Source organism: Oncorhynchus gorbuscha, linkage group LG09, assembly GCF_021184085.1.
Source record: "Oncorhynchus gorbuscha isolate QuinsamMale2020 ecotype Even-year linkage group LG09, OgorEven_v1.0, whole genome shotgun sequence".
Classification (NCBI taxonomy): Eukaryota; Metazoa; Chordata; class Actinopteri; order Salmoniformes; family Salmonidae; genus Oncorhynchus; species Oncorhynchus gorbuscha.
This window is the reverse complement of record NC_060181.1, coordinates 88,121,239-88,138,838: the sequence shown is the minus strand read 5'-3', so window position 1 is coordinate 88,138,838 and position 17,600 is coordinate 88,121,239. Positions and strand designations below refer to the sequence as shown.

At 46.0% G+C, this 17,600-nt stretch overlaps 1 protein-coding gene across 6 annotated transcripts in view; it reads right to left on the bottom strand.

Annotated features, from left to right (window-relative positions):
- LOC124044235 (diacylglycerol kinase eta-like) overlaps positions 1 to 17,600 on the bottom strand; it is a 145,739-nt gene that overhangs the window by 51,306 nt on the left and 76,833 nt on the right. For all 6 annotated transcript variants that reach the window (XM_046363831.1, XM_046363828.1, XM_046363832.1 and 3 more), the window contains 3 exons: positions 10,471 to 10,577; positions 9,936 to 10,061; positions 9,666 to 9,768 (listed from right to left, as the gene is read on the bottom strand). In XM_046363831.1, the coding sequence (XP_046219787.1) occupies positions 9,666 to 9,768; positions 9,936 to 10,061; positions 10,471 to 10,577 (336 nt within the window). The remainder of the gene's footprint in view (positions 1 to 9,665; positions 9,769 to 9,935; positions 10,062 to 10,470; positions 10,578 to 17,600) is intronic.

The window sequence follows — 17,600 nt, the reverse complement described above, 5'->3', positions numbered from 1 at the left end:
ATGGATGGATGGATGGATGGATTAGTGAAGGAATTGATGAATGGATGGATGGATGGATGGATGGATGGATGGATGGATGGATGGATGGATGGATTAGTGAAGGAATTGATGAATGGATGGATGGATGGATGGATGGATGGATGGATGGATGGATGGATGGATGGATTAGTGAAGGAATTGATGAATGGATGGATGGATGGATGGATGGATGGATGGATGGATGGATGGATGGATGGATGGATTAGTGAAGGAATTGATGAATGGATGGATGGATGGATGGATGGATGGATGGATTAGTGAAGGAATTGATGGATGGATTAGTGAAGGAATTGATGAATGGATGGATGGATGGATGGATGGATTAGTGAAGGAATTGATGAATGGATGGATGGATGGATGGATGGATGGATGGATGGATGAATGGATGGATGGATGGATGGATGGATTAGTGAAGGAATTGATGAATGGATGGATGGATGGATGGATGGATGGATGGATGGATGGATGGATGGATGGATTAGTGAAGGAATTGATGAATGGATGAATGGATGGATGGATGGATGGATGGATGGATTAGTGAAGGAATTGATGAATGAATGGATGGATGGATGGATGGATTAGTGAAGGAATTGATGAATGGATGGATGGATGGATGGATGGATGGATGGATTAGTGAAGGAATTGATGAATGGATGGATGGATGGATGGATGGATGGATGGATGGATTAGTGAAGGAATTGATGAATGGATGGATGGATGGATGGATGGATGGATTAGTGAAGGAATTGATGAATGGATGGATGGATGGATTAGTGAAGGAATTGATGAATGGATGAATGGATGGATGGATGGATGGATGGATGGATGGATGGATGGATTAGTGAAGGAATTGATGAATGAATGGATGGATGGATGGATGGATTAGTGAAGGAATTGATGAATGGATGGATGGATGGATGGACCTGTGCTCAAATATTAAAAGTACTAGCCCATTATAGTACAAATTATTATTTTTTAAATTGCAACCCTATTATAGTTCAAAATGATCTGATAACTGGAAATATTGTAGATAGAAATAGACAGGTCATCAGAATCGGTTAAACGTAGAAACGTTAAACATGTATCACTTCATTTATCACCATCACTGTCGAACCGAAGACAAGATGTGTTAACAATGCCAGTATCTAGACTCTGATCCCTGTCAAAGTGACTAATGAGAAGAGATGTTAACAATGCCAGTATCTAGACTCTGATTCCTGTCAAAGTGACTAATGGGAAGAGATGTTAACAATGCCAGTATCTAGACTCTGATCCCTGTCAAAGTGACTAATGGGAAGAGATGTTAACAGTGCCAGTATCTAGACTCTGATCCCTGTCAAAGTGACTAATGGGAAGAGATGTTAACAATGCCAGTATCTAGACTCTGATCCCTGTCAAAGTGACTAATGGGAAGAGATGTTAACAATGCCAGTATCTAGACTCTGATTCCTGTCAAAGTGACTAATGGGAAGAGATGTGAGAAGATGGACAGGTGAAAAGAAGACAGAGATTCAGCTGTTAACAATGCCAGTATCTAGACTCTGATTCCTGTCAAAGTGACTAATGGGAAGAGATGTGAGAAGATGGACAGGTGAAACCCACATGACTAATGCCATACTCTGGACAGGTGAAAAGAAGACAGAGATTCTGCTCCGTGGCTCGATGACTCATTGCGAGCTCACAGAACAGGGCTCCGGGCAGCCGAGCGGAAATGGAGGAAAACTCGCCTCCCTGCGGACCTGGCATCCTTTCACTCCCTCCTCTCTACATTTTCCTCCTCTGTCTCTGCTGCTAAAGCCACTTTCTACCACGCTAAATAAAGCATCTGCCTCTAACCCTAGGAAGCTCTTTGCCACCTTCTCCTCCCTCCTGAATCCTCCCCCCCCCCTCCTCCCTCTCTGCAGACGACTTCGTCAAACATTTTGAAAAGGAGGTCGACGACATCCGATCCTCGTTTGCTAAGTCAAACGACACCGCTGGTTCTGCTCACACTGCCCTACCCTGTGCTCTGACCTCTTTCTCCCCTCTCTCTCCAGATGAAATCTTGCGTCTTGTTACGGCCGGCCGCCCAACAACCTGCCCGCTTGACCCTATCCCCTCCCCTCTTCTCCAGACCATTTCCGGAGACCTTCTCCCTTACCTCACCTCGCTCATCAACTCATCACTGACCGCTGGCTACGTCCCTTCCGTCTTCAAGAGAGCGAGAGTTGCACCCCTTCTGAAAAAACCTACACTCGATCCCTCCGATGTCAACAATTACAGACCAGTATCCCTTCTTTCTTTTCTCTCCAAAACTCTTGAACGTGCCGTCCTTGGCCAGCTCTCCCGCTATCTCTCTCTGAATGACCTTCTTGATCCAAATCAGTCAGGTTTCAAGACTAGTCATTCAACTGAGACTGCTCTCCTCTGTATCACAGAGGCGCTCCACACTGCTAAAGCTAACTCTCTCTCCTCTGCTCTCATCCTTCTAGATCTATCGGCTGCCTTCGATACTGTGAACCATCAGATCCTCTTCTCCACCCTCTCCGAGTTGGGCATCTCCGGCGCGGCCCACGCTTGGATTGCGTCCTACCTGACAGGTCGCTCCTACCAGGTGGCGTGGCGAGAATCTGTCTCCTCACCACGCGCTCTCACCACTGGTGTCCCCCAGGGCTCTGTTCTAGGCCCTCTCCTATTCTCGCTATACACCAAGTCACTTGGCTCTGTCATAACCTCACATGGTCTCTCCTATCATTGCTATGCAGACGACACACAACTAATCTTCTCCTTTCCCCTTCTGATGACCAGGTGGCGAATCGCATCTCTGCACGTCTGGCAGACATATCAGTGTGGATGACGGATCACCACCTCAAGCTGAACCTCGGCAAGACGGAGCTGCTCTTCCTCCCGGGGAAGGACTGCCCGTTCCATGATCTCGCCATCACGGTTGACAACTCCATTGTGTCCTCCTCCCAGAGCGCTAAGAACCTTGGTGTGATCCTGGACAACACCCTGTCGTTCTCAACCAACATCAAGGCGGTGGCCCGTTCCTGTAGGTTCATGCTCCACAACATCCGCAGAGTACGACCCTGCCTCACACAGGAAGCGGCGCAGGTCCTAATCCAGGCACTTGTCATCTCCCGTCTGGATTACTGCAACACGCTGTTGGCTGGGCTCCCTGCCTGTGCCATTAAACCCCTTCAACTCATCCAGAACGCCGCAGCCCGTCTGGTGTTCAACCTTCCCAAGTTCTCTCACGTCACCCCGCTCCTCCGTTCTCTCCACTGGCTTCCAGTTGAAGCTCGCATCCGCTACAAGACCATGGTGCTTGCCTACGGAGCTGTGAGGGGAACGGCACCTCAGTACCTCCAGGCTCTGATCAGGCCCTACACCCAAACAAGGGCACTGCGTTCATCCACCTCTGGCCTGCTCGCCTCCCTACCACTGAGGAAGTACAGCTCCCGCTCAGCCCAGTCAAAACTGTTCGCTGCTCTGGCCCCCCAATGGTGGAACAAACTCCCTCACGACGCCAGGACAGAGGAGTCAATCACCACCTTCCGGAGACACCTGAAACCCCACCTCTTTAAGGAATACCTAGGATAGGATAAGTATCCCCCCCCCCTTTAAGATTTAGATGCACTATTGTAAAGTGACTGTTCCACTGGATGTCATAAGGTGAATGCACCAATTTGTAAGTCGCTCTGGATAAGAGCGTCTGCTAAATGACTTAAATGTAAATGTAAATGTGTTAACAATGCCAGTATTTAGACTCTGATTCCTGTCAAAGTGACTAATGGGAAGAGATGTGAGAAGATGGACAGGTGAAAAGAAGACAGAGATTCTGCTGTTAACAATGCCAGTATCTAGACTCTGATTCCTGTCAAAGTGACTAATGGGAAGAGATGTGAGAAGATGGACAGGTGAAAAGAAGACAGAGATTCTGCTGTTAACAATGCCAGTATCTAGACTCTGATTCCTGTCAAAGTGACTAATGGGAAGAGATGTGAGAATATGAACAGGTGAAAAAAGATTCTGCTGTGAACAAGAGACTCTGATTCTTGTCAAAGTGACTAATGGGAAGATGTGAGAAGATGGACAGGTGAAAAGAAGACAGAGATTCTGCTGTTAACAATGCCAGTATCTAGACCAGACATGGGCAAACTACGGCCCGCGGGCCACATACGGCCCGTTAGGCTTTTTAATCCGGCCCGCCGAACTTGTCCAAATTATAGTAAAAACCTCATTTTTTCCCCTTTCCCTGCACTGCCCACGTTTCCCCAATAGATGGCGCACTCAAAACACATTGACCGTTGTTGGAGTGGCGCGTATTTCTCTTTATTTCACTTTAATTTTCACTTAGTTTCACGTCACCATTAAGCCCTTCTGTGAAAATGAGCGGACCAAAGAGAAGGAAAGTGGACAGCGAATGCCGAGTGTTTAATAAGGAGTGGACAACAAAATACTTCTTCACTTAAGTCCGATCAACGGCTGTATGTCTGATATGCCAAGAAGCTGTTGCGGTTTTCAAAGAGTACAATATCAGCCGTCACTTTGCCACGAAGCATGCAAACTATGCTAGCAAGCAGTCAACACAAGAACGGGCGGCTACTGCTCAGAGGTTGGCAGCTAATTTACAGAGTCAACAGAACTTTTTTCACCGACAAACTGCAATTCAAGAGTCAAGTACCAAGGCAAGTTATTTGCTGGCATTCAAATTAGCAAAGGCTAGCAAGCCTTTCTCCGAAGGCGAGTTTTTGAAAGAGTGCATGGTAGAGACAGCAGGTCTCTTGTGTCCGGAGAACAAAGCCAAGTTTGAAAAAATAAGTTTAGCATCCAGGACAGTGACTCGCCGCGTGGAACTGATTGACGAAGATATAGTCAGCGAGTTAAACAAAAAGGCGGAGTCCTTTAAGTTATATTCACTAGCACTGGATGAAAGTAACGACATAAAAGACACTGCTCAGCTCCTAATTTTTATCCGAGGGATTAACGACAGTTTTGAGATAACGGAGGAGCTTTTGAGCATGGAATCACTGAAAGGGAAAACGCGAGGAGAGGACTTATATGAACAGGTGTCTGCTGTCATCGAGAGAATGAAGCTACCTTGGAGTAAACTTGCCAATGTCACCACGGATGGATCGCCAAATTTAACTGGAAAAAACATCGGGCTGCTGAAAAGAATCCAGGATAAAGTGAAAGAAGAAAACCCTGACCAGGATGTTATTTTACTTCACTGCATCATTCATCAAGAGTCTCTGTGTAAGTCTGTATTGCAGCTTAATCACGTCGTGGATCCAGTTGTAAAACTTGTTAACTTCATACGAGCAAGGGGACTTAATCATCGTCAGTTCATTACGTTCCTGGAAGAAACTAATGCGGATCACCAGGACCTACTTTAGCACTCTCGCGTCCGCTGGTTAAGTTTGGGGAAAGTGTTTCAAGAGTCTGGGAGCTCAAAGACGAGATTCGCTCATTTTTTAATTTAATGGGGAAATCCGAAGAATTTCCCGAGCTGAGCGACACAAACTGGCTTTGTGACTTTGCGTTTGCTGTGGACATATTTTCACACATGAATGAGCTGAACGTGAAGCTACAGGGGAAAGATCAGTTTGCGCACGACATGTACACAAATGTGAGAGCCTTCAAATCCAAGCTGGTTTTATTCTCCAGGCAAATGTCAAACAAATCTTTCGTACATTTCCCCACACTAGCCGTGCAGAAAGAGGCCGCCCGTCGGTTCTGTGATTTTGAAAAAATTGACAAGTCACTTCAACTGGTGTCCTGTCCCCTGTCACAAGACCCCGAATCAAAAAAGGGAGACCAACAACACTGTTCCCACTGAAATGGTGAGTTTTTCTGCTGTGTTATGAAAAAATGCATATGGAAAGTTTGGAAGTGCGTCTTTTAATTAAGAGCAATGCGCATTTACGCACAGCAGCGGTACAGTAGCTTAATTAACACGCCGCACATCGCTCTTAATTTAAATTTAAATTTTCAGCTGCAGGTAGGATATTTAATACAGCCTATGTCTGTGTGCTTGGCAACGATACACGTGTACTGTTTGCGCGTGAATGCGAGGGCGTCCGTGGCGAGTTTGTAGAGCGCGCGGTCAGGACAATCCATCCATGATTTTGCGGAGTTTAACACAAGTAGATATTATTGAGCTTGAGTATTTCGTTGTGTAATAATATGTTTTGAATGTTGAAAGTGATTCCATTTTTCAATAAATGTTGATTTCTTTAACTTTGCACCTTCGATTGAAACTTATTAAAAACAGATGCAATCTTGATAAATCACAGTGCGTATGTTATTTTAATCTATTTACATTTCCTCCTCCCAATATCTGCGAAATAGTATGTAAATGCCATATCTTGCATATTCCTTGAGACAAATTTATTAACTGATAAGGGCTATTTTTCACATTTGAAAGACAGTTAATAAATTGGGTTGTAGTGTTCTTACTGTGCTATGAGGTTTGCACACACTACATTTAATGCTTTAGTATATCCGGCCCAAACACTCCCTCCAAATGCTCCTGGCCCGGCCCCTCTGTCAAATTTTAGAACCCATTGTGGCTCGCGAGTCAAAAAGTTTGCCCACCTCTGATCTAGACTCTGATCCCTGTCAAAGTGACTAATGGGAAGATGTGAGAAGATGGACAGGTCAAAAGAAGAGAGAGATTCTGCTGTCTGCTAGCTTCTGTACTGGGAGTGTCCTTTAAGTAATGTATCAAAATGCCCACACACTGCTACATCATTAAAGCATCAACGTGTGTGTTTAGGCATCGTCAAACTGAGTCAAGTTGGGCACATGTATGTGGCATGTGTAGTATTAGCACACATTCTAAGCGGGAACACACTGCATTCATACGCTTGTACATTATGTCAACATTACTCTGTGTGAGAAGGCTCTAAGTTTGTGTGGGTGTGTGTGAGAGAGAGAGAGTGTGTGTGTGTGTGTGTGTGTGTGTGTGTGTGTGTGTGTGTGTGTGTGTGTGTGTGTGTGTGTGTGTGTGTGTGTGTGTGTGTGTGTGTGTGTGTGTGTGTGTGTGTGTGTGTGTGTGTGTGTGTGTGTGTGTGTGTGTGTGTGTAGGGAAGGGATGGTGACATTCCCCTTGGGCCCTGTCCTCCACACTCTCATTGTCTCTCTCTTCTCTCTCTATCCCCCTCTCTCTCTCTCTCTCTCTCTCTCTCTCTCTCTCTCTCTCTATCCCTCCTCCCTTTAATCCCCTCTCCATCCTCCACATCTCGTTGCCTCTCTTCTCTCTCTATCCCCTCTCTCTCTCTCTCTCTCTCTCTCTCTCTCTCTCTCTCTCTCTCTCTCTCTCTCTCTCTCTCTCTCTCTCGCCCTGTCTTTCTCTCCCTCTCTCCTCTTTCTCTATCCCTGCTCCCTTTAATCCCCCTCTCCATCCTCCACATCTCGTTGCCTTTCTCTTCTCTCTCTATCCCCACTTTCTCTCTCTCTCTCTCTCTCTCTCTCTCTCTCTCTCTCTCTCTCTCTCTCTCTCTCTCTCTCTCTCTCTCTCTCTCTCTCTCTCTCCCTGTCTTTCTCTCTCTCTCTCTCTCTCTCTCTCTCTCTCCTCTTTCTATCCCTGCTCCCTTTAATCCCCCTCTCCATCCTCCACATCTCGTTGCCTTTCTCTTCTCTCTCTATCCCCCTGTATTTCTCTCTTCTCTCTCTATCTCTCTGTATCCGTCTCTCTCTCTCTCTCTCTCTCTCTCTCTCTCTCTCGCTCTCTCACCTTCTCTTTCTCTGATCTTGTCAGCAGCGGAGCAGAGATGGGAGAGATGGAGAGGGGGAAGTGGAGGGGGAAAGAGATGGGAAAGAGGGAGGAGGAGATGAAAGTCACAACGTTCCAGCACGTGCCACAGTCCGCCAGCTGCCAATTAGATTAGAGCTCTCTCAAGCCTGTACTGGGGAAGGGGAAATCCTGGCACGAAGGGGGAGGGGTGGATGGACAGGGGAGCTTGAGAGAATTGAAGAGAGTTAGAGAAATATATTTAGAAGACAGAGGAGAGGAAAAGATGGAGAGGGAGAGACATGGGGAGAGAAGGGAGGGAGACATGGGGAGATATGGAGAGAAAGAGGGGAGGGAACAGAGAGAGAGTGGGGGGAGTAGAGGGAGGAGTACCGTTTTCCTAACCCAATGTAAGTAATACACAGAAAGTGTTTGACAACAGAAAAGAGGTACTCTGAAAACACCCAAAGTGGTTCTTCAATATGAATATAATTGTTTATAAGGGAGGTGTGAAAACACACTGTGGGGAGTATGTACATGTAAAAGGCAGCATCAGAAGAGTCTCTCATACATTCAATGATTCAAAGTTGCAAATGGTTTACGGCATAAATATTGATTGACGTTTCTGTCGATTTTTGTTGTTTTTTGAATTCCACCCCGAATGTTATTTCTCCACTTTATTTAGAAAGATTTGTGCAAATATGACTGACTGGTGGCTTTAAAGCCTCTCAATGGTCAACACATCATCAGCCATCCAGGGTTTATACATGTCATTGGTTACAACCAGGCTTGGTCACAAGACAGAGCCATCGATTTGGGACGTTTGAAAGGGTCCCGAGGACGTGGATATTTGCCTGCGTCGGCGCTCACAACAAAGAAGAAAATACAATGGCAATAGACTGGGCTCAAACTCACCAGACTCTGAGCCAGAGAACACTGCTTAGACCACCGCACCATCGCAGTTCACCGTTTTCATGCAAGTGTAACAGTATAACTTTAGACCGTCCCCTCGCCCATACCCGGGCGCAAACCAGGGACCCTCTGCACACATCAACAACAGTCACCCATGAAGCATCTTTACCCATCCCTCCACAAAAGCCGCGGCATTTGCAGAGCAAAGGGAACCACTACTTCAAGGTCTCAGAGCAAGTGACGTCACCGATTGTAATGCTATTTTGCGCACACCACCGATAACTAAGAGGTTGGTTACATCACACCATGTCATGTTTCAGAACACCTCAGGATAACGTGTTTCAGTACTCCAGCAAAGTGAAGGTTGTCTCCTTCAAGTTTTTGGTGTTACAAAACACTTCATTTTAACAGTGTAGTTAGTGTGAACCAGACTATTAGTTAGCCGACACAATCAGCCTCTCCCCTACTCTGTTTGTGTGTGTGTGTGCGTGTGCGTGTGTGTGTGCGTGTGTGTGTGTGTGTGTGTGTGTGTGTGTGTGTGTGTGTGTGTGTGTGTGTGTGTGTGTGTGTGTGTGTGTGTGTGTGTGTGTGTGTGTGTGTGTGTGTGTGTGTGTGTGTGTGTGTGTGTGCGTGTGTGTGTGCGTGTGTGTGTGCGTGTGTGTGTGCGTGCTTGCGTGTGTGCTTGCTCCAGCCTAAAATAGCTCTTTTATACACCTGTTAATAAAACACCCACTCACAATTTCCTGGCACACACAAGCATACACACACACACACACACACACACACACACACACACACACACACACACACACACACACACGGGTGGGAGCAAACAAGTTGTGTGTGGGTGTGTTTGTGTGTGTGTGTGTGTGTGTGTGTGTTTGTGTGTGTGCGTACATGTGTGTGTGCGTACATGTGTGTGTGTGTATTTGTGTGTGTGCGTACGTGCGTGTGTTTGTGCTTGTGTGCGTACGTGTGTGTGTATGTGTGTGTGTACCGTCAGAGTCGATACTGTTGAGGGCAGTAGGAGGGATGACAGAGACTTTACACTGGCCCAGCGGACATTTCCTGGGGTACAGGTCCATACACACTGTGTGTACCTAGAATAACACAGAGAGATGGTGTTACCACACACACACACACACACACACACACACACACACACACACACACACACACACACACACACACACACACACACACACACACACACACACACACACACACACACACACACACACACACACACACACACACACACACACACCATGGCTTTGCACCAGAGACAGCGCCAGTCCTGCAGTCGGAGCACGCTGCCACAGGTCTTGTCACACACAGCACACTTGGCACTAACAGGCAGGTTTCCCTCCAGCCACTGGTGGGGCATGGCGATCTACAGGACAGAGATGACAGAGAGTCAGTCAGGTACAACATACAGTAGTATATCACTATAGAAATATATGATTACATTTTCTACCTTCTTACTCTATCCTTTGCTCACACACAGATAAACACATACACAAGCATGTACACATTTATTACAATGACATTTGAGTCATTTAGCAGACACTCAGATTCTCCAGAGCAACTGACAGGACCGGGTGCATATATTTTGCGCGCACACACACACACACACACACACACACACACACACACACACACACACACACACACACACACACACACACACACACACACACACACACACACACACACACACACACACACACACACACACACACACACACACACACACACACACACACACACACACACACACACACACACACACACACAGTTACCCCATCCTCGTCCTCGATGATGTCTTTGCCTATAGAGGCCAGTGTGGTCCATTTGCAGTTGTTGGTGGCCCTGACGGCACACCGCTTGTGAGCTTTGAATTTACACACTGGAAGACAAAACAACAACAACAAACACACCTGGTTAGTCAACAACAACAACAACAACAACATGGTGCATCATGCTCTACACTCCAGAGAGCGAAGCTGGTGAGAGAGGTTTCACCCCAGAATGAAACACAGCCTGATAAACAGAGAGCTGTTAGGTGATGGGTGAGTTACTAGCCACACACACTGTTTTCCATTCCCCAGCTCTAGCACGGCCTGAAGAGTGAGTCTAAAGGCGCAGCGAGAGCGCTAACTGTTCCGGTGGCTGAGCTTCATCCTAAGCCTGCTCTGTCAGACTCTCTGCCATTCTGCCTAAGGCCTGTGTGTAACAGACAGAGGGAAGACAGCCCCTGAGGACCAGAGCCAATCCACTTACCTCTATTTTCTACCATAGCCAAATGTGTGTGTGTGTGTGTGTGTGTGTGTGTGTGTGTGTGTGTGTGTGTGTGTGTGTGTGTGTGTGTGTGTGTGTGTGTGTGTGTGTGTGTGTGTGTGTGTGTGTGTGTGTGTGTGTGTGTGTGTGTGTGTGTGTGTGTGTGCAGTAAACACCGATACTGTCCTAGATTAGAGAATTACGGTGTTAAAGCCCTAGCTAATCCCTCTGCAAGCACCATCAGGACAACACACCACCATCAGGTTAACACACTGATCCCTCTGCAACCACCATCAGGTTAACAAACTGATCACTCTGCAACCACCATCAGGTTAACACACTGATCACTCTGCAACCACCATCAGGACAACACACCACCATCAGGTTAACACACTGATCACTCTTCAACCACCATCAGGTTAACAAACTGATCACTCTGCAACCACCATCAGGTTAACACACCACCATCAGGTTAACACACTGATCACTCTGCAACCACCATCAGGTTAACAAACTGATCACTCTACAACCACCATCAGGTTAACACACCACCATCAGGTTAACACACTGATCACTCTTCAACCACCATCAGGTTAACACACCACCATCAGGTTAACACACCACCATCAGGTTAACACACGGATCACTCTGCAACCACCATCAGGTTAACACACTGATCACTCTACAACCACCATCAGGTTAACACACTGATCACTCTGCAACCACCATCAGGTTAACACACTGATCACTCTGCAACCACCATCAGGTTAACACACTGATCACTCTACAACCACCATCAGGTTAACACACTGATCACTCTACAACCACCATCAGGTTAACACACTGATCACTCTGCAACCACCATCAGGTTAACACACCACCATCAGGTTAACACACTGATACTGTTACACTACCAGGGTTGTACTTTATTTAACCTTTTAGCAGGGAAACCAATACCAATGAATTAATCAAGCAGCTTTTTTGGGGGGGGGGGGTGTTAAAATAGCCCACAATGGATCAATGGTGTTGAAATCATTCATTTAAGTACCAGAGAGTGCCTATTGTAACCTCACGACCAAATAAGGCACATTTTAGAATTCACTGCATTTAAATACATCTCCACTCGCATAATAGGGAATGGAAGTGTCAGAGGCATAGAGCATGTAGTCTGGATCCCTGTCACAGGCCCCCAGGCCGCTCAAAACAATGAGCTGTAAAACCCCAGGTGAGAGAGAGACTGTAACCTCTGCATATATACAGTACACTCTATATATGACGGCCGACCGGTCAGGCACTTATTGTGAGTGGCTTTGCATAAGAATGAACTAAAACGTAAATGCAGAAGGAATACTTGATATCTGGCCACTGGTGGAGTGTGTGTCCATAATGTATATTCATTATAGATGAGGAGGCACTTAACAACCAAACATGAAAAATGACTGGACTTGGAAAATTCCATTGTCGAAAACAACACTCAGATGAGGACACACGCACACGTACAGGCACGTACTGACACGCAAACACACACACACACACACACACACACACACACACACACACACACACACACACACACACACACACACACACACACACACACACACACACACACACACACACACACACACACACACACACACACACACACACACACACACACACACACACACACCGGGAAATCAAGTCTAATTGGCCAGCGTCACTCCTTGCCATTGGCAGACAGTGATAAACAGTATTGTGTTCTCTTAATGTTACTAAATGTTGACTAAATGTTCACTAACAGGATTTAGAGTTACATTAGGGAAACATCGATTGCAGACGGATATGAGATGTTTTTTTTCATAGAGATCAGTTCCGTGGTTTCAGACTGTTTGTAGCCAGAGGATAGCTGGTGTGTGTGGGGCACTCATCAATCCCTATTGATCGTCCGGAGCAGGACATCAAAGTGAAACAGAAGCATCTCTGATTGCTGTGAAACTGTCTGTCTAGCTGTTCTCACCACTTAAAGCCTCTCTTTCTCATTCTTTTGTTTCTCTGTGTTTCATAATTTGTCTTCAATTCACTGAATGTGCATTCGGTAAGTATTGAGACCCCACATTTGGTTAAATTACAGCCTTATTCTAAAATGGATTAAGTTAAAACATTTCCTCATCAATCCACACGCAATACCCCATAATGACAAAGTGGAAACAGGTTTGTTTAAAAAAAAATGAAATAGAAATACCTTACATAAATAAGTATTCAAACCCTTTGCTATGAGACTCAAAATTGAGCTCAGGTAGATCCTATTTCCTTTAATCATCCTTGAGATGTTTCTACAACTTGATTGGAGTCCACCTGTGGTAAATTCAATTGATTGGACATGATTTGGAAAGGCACACACCTGTCTATATAAAGGTTCACACAGTTGACAGTGCATGTCAGAGCAAAAACCAAGCCATGAGGTTCGACGGAATTGTCAGTAGAGCTCAGAGACAGGATGTGTTGAGGCACAGATCTGGGGAAGGGTACCAAACAAGTTTTGCAGCATTGAAGGTTCCCAAGAACACAGTGGCCTCCATCATTCTTAGATGGAAGAAGTTTGTAACCACCAAGATTCTTCCTAGATCTGTCTGCCATGCCAAACTGAGCAATAGGGGAAGAAGGGCCTTGGTCAGGGAGGTGACCAAGAACCCAATGGTCACTCTGACAGAGCTCCAGAGTTCCTCTGTGAAGATGGGAGAACCATTGAAAAAGGACAACCATCTCTGCAGCCCTCTACCAATCAGGCCTTTATGGTACAGTAGTCAGACAGAAGCCACTCCTCAGGAAAAGGCACATGACAGCCAGCTTGGATTTTGCCAAAAGGACTGTCAAACATTGAGAAGAAAGATTCTATGGTCTGATGAAACCAAGATTGAACTCTTTGGCCTAAATGCCAAGCGTCACGTCTGGAGGAAATCTGTCATCATCCCTATGGTGAAGCATGGTGGTGGCAGCGTCATGCTGTGGGGATGTTTTTCAGTAGCAGGGATTTGGAGACTTGTCAGGATCGAGGAAAAGATGAATGGAGCAAATTACAGAGAGATCGTTGACAAAAACCTGCTCCAGAATACTCAGGAATTCAGACTGGGGCGAAGGTTCACAGTCCAACAGAACAAGGACCATAAGCACACAGCTAAGACAACGCAGGAGTGACTTCGGGACGGTGAATGTCTCTGAATGTCCTTGTGTGGCCCAGCCAGAGAGCGGACTTGAACCCGATCAAACATCTCTGGTGAGACCTGAAAATAGCCGTGCAGGGACGCTCCCCATCCAACCTGACAGAGCTTGAGAGGATCTGCAGAGAAGAATGGGAGAAACTCCCCAAATAAAGGTGTGCCCAGCTTATAGCGTTATACTCAAGAAGACTTGAGTATAACGAGTATTGAGTATTCGCTGCCCAAGGTGCTTCAACAAAGTACTGAGTAAAGAGTCTGAATACTTATGTAAATGTGATATTTCCATTTGTGGGGGGGGGGATTTGCAAACATTTTGCTTTGTCATTATGGGGTACCGTGTGTAGATTGATGAGAAAAAAAATATTTAATCAATTTTAGAATAAGGCTGTAACGTAACAAAATGTGGTAAAAGTCAAGGGGTCTGAATGCAATGTTTATACAAGAGTATGTGGACACCCCTTCAAACTAGTGGACTTGGCTATTTAAGCCACACACATTGCTGACAGGTGTCCAACATCGAGCACACAGCCATACAATCTCCATAGACACACATCATCAGTAGCATGGCCTTACTGAAGAGCACAGCGACTTTGAACATGGCACCGTCATAGGATGCCACCTTTCCAACAAATCAGTTCTTCAAATGTCTGCCCTGCTAGAGCTGCCCCGGTCAACTGTAAGTGCTGTTATTGTGAAGTGGAAATGACTTGGTGTCACGCCCTGGTCTAAGTATTTTGTGTTTTTCTTCATGTATTGGGTCAGGCCAGGGTGTGGCATGGAGTCTTTGTATTGTGGTGTGTTTTGTCTTGGGGTTTTGGTGTGTATGTATTTGGGATTGTAGCTAGTGGGGTTATCTAGCAAAGTCTATGGCTGTCTGGAGTGGTTCTCAATCAGAGGCAGGTGCTTATCATTGTCTCTGATTGGGAACCATATTTAGGCACCCATATTCTTTGAGTTTGTCGTTGGGTGATTGTCCTGAGTGTCTTGATGTCCTTAGTCTGTGTTAGTTTGCACCAGTTAAGGCTGTTTCGGTTTTCGCTACGTTTATTGTTTTGTAGAGTTTGTGTTTTGGATTCGTGTTACGTTGTGTGATTAAACATGGATCGCAATATACACGCTGCAGTTTGGTCCGACTCTCCTTCACCACATGAAAACCGTGACACTTGGAGCAACAATGGCTCAGCCGTGAAGTGGTAGGCCACACAAGCTCACAGAACTGGACCACTGAGTGCTACAGCGCAGTGCTACAGTGCTACAGCACTCACTATCGAGTTGCAAACTGCCTCTGGAAACAAGAATTGTTCGTCGGGAGCTTCATGAAATGGGTTTCCATGGCCAAGCAGCCGCACACAAGCCTAAGAACACCATCTGCGATGCCAAGCGTTGGCTGCAGTGGTGTAAAGCTCGCTGCCATCGGACTATAGAGCAGTGGAAACACATTCTCTGTTGTGATGAATCACGCTTCACCATCTGGCAGTTCAATCGACAAATCTGGGTTTGGTGGATGCCACGAGGACACTACCTGCCCCGATGCATAGTGCCAACGATTGGTGGAGGAGGAATAATGGTCTGGGGCTGTTTTTCATGGTTTGGCCCCTTAGTTCTTGTGAAGTGAACTCTTAAGGCTACAGCATACAGATCATTCTGTGCTTCCAACTTTTAGAGCGTTGGACTAGTAACCGAAAGGTTGCAAGATTGAATCACCGAGCTGACAAGTAAAAAATCTGTTGTTCTGCCCCTGAACACGGCAGTTAACCCACTGTTCCTAAGCCGTCATTGAAAACAATAATTTGTTCATAACTGACTTGCCTAGTTAAATGAAGGTAAAATAAAAATTATCAATTGAAAGACAGATTGACACATGGTCCAATGTCCCAAAAAGGAGACTAAAAGAGCCAAAGTAATGTTCATTACAAAAGCTTGCTACTACTCAGAACCAGAGCCACATGAGTACGGAAACCTATGTATCTATCCAGTCATTCTTTATTGAAGCCACAACAATGTAATCAGAATTAATTAGAAGGAGCTAATGATCGATACCCTAGACGAAGCTAATTCAATATCTGGACCTTGAAGCCAGTTTAACTTCTGATTTTCATTCTTCCACTCTAATGAAGGACTGATTTAGACCTGGGACACCAAGTCGGTACAATTAATGATCAGATAAAACAGCAGTACTCCAGACCAGACTTCCAGGATCGGATTTGAATACCCCTGCCCTAGACCCAAGACCGGATTTGGGAAACCAATGTGTTTTTTTATAGTGGAAAACTTCCTGCAATTTGTCATACTATTCTACACATTGTGTAAATTCAAAGCTAATTTCCTATAATTCTACACATTTTGCCATGAGCAGAGAGAAAAATGTTCTCATCTCATAATAATATAATATATGCCATTTAGCAGATGCTTTTATCCAAAGCGACTTACAGTCATGTGTGCATACATTCTACGTATGGGTGGTCCCGGGGATTGAACCCACTACCCTAGCGTTACAAGCACCATGCTCTACCAACTGAGCTACAGAAGGACCACATGCTATTGTTCACATCTAATGCTAAGATAACATTTAACAGTTTTCAAGCTAATCTGCTATTCTACACATGTTCTATTGAGGCTGAGAGAAATGTATACATTTTTTTATGGAAATTTCCTGCAATTCGTACCCCCCCCCCAGGTACGAAGACCAACCCTTCTTCTGATCTGGAGAGCTACTGGGTGTATAGGCTTTGGTTTCAACACTACTCTCACTAGCTAATCAAGGTCCTGATGAGCAGCTGATTAAAATAGCAGATTCAGATGTCTGTTAGAGCGGTGCTGGAGCGAAAATGTGCGGAAGGAGGGTTGGCCCGTCCTGGTTCAGACAGTCAGTTTGCAGAGGAGACTGGAACAATGGGGGGTTGATATACTGCAGTAATGAGAGGTTGTGTCAGAGAAGGAGAGTTAGCTCTCTCTTTCTCTCTCCCACCCTCTGTCAAGCTCTCTCCGCCTCTCTCTCTGCCTCTCTCCCACCCCTCTCTCTCGCTCTCTGTCTAGCTCTCTCTGCATCTCTCTGCCTCTCTCCCACCAATCTCTCTCTCTGCCTCTCTCCCACCCCTCTCTCTCGCTCTCTTTCTAGCTCTCTCTGCCTCTCTTGCTCTCTCTCCTCTCCATCTCTCTGCCTCTCTTCCACCCCTCTCTCTCGCTCTCTGTCCAGCTCTCTCTGCCTCTCTCTCTTGCTCTCTCTCGTTTCCATCTCTCTGCCTCTCTCCCACCAATCTCTCTCGCTCTCTGTCTAGCTCTCTCTGCATCTCTCTCTTGCTCTCTCTCCTCTCAATCTCTCTGCCTCTCTCCCACCAAACTCTCTCGCTCTCTGTCTAGCTCTCTCTGCATCTCTCTCTTGCTCTCTCTCCTCTCAATCTCTCTGCCTCTCTCCCACCAATCTCTCTCGCTCTCTGTCTAGCTCTCTCTGC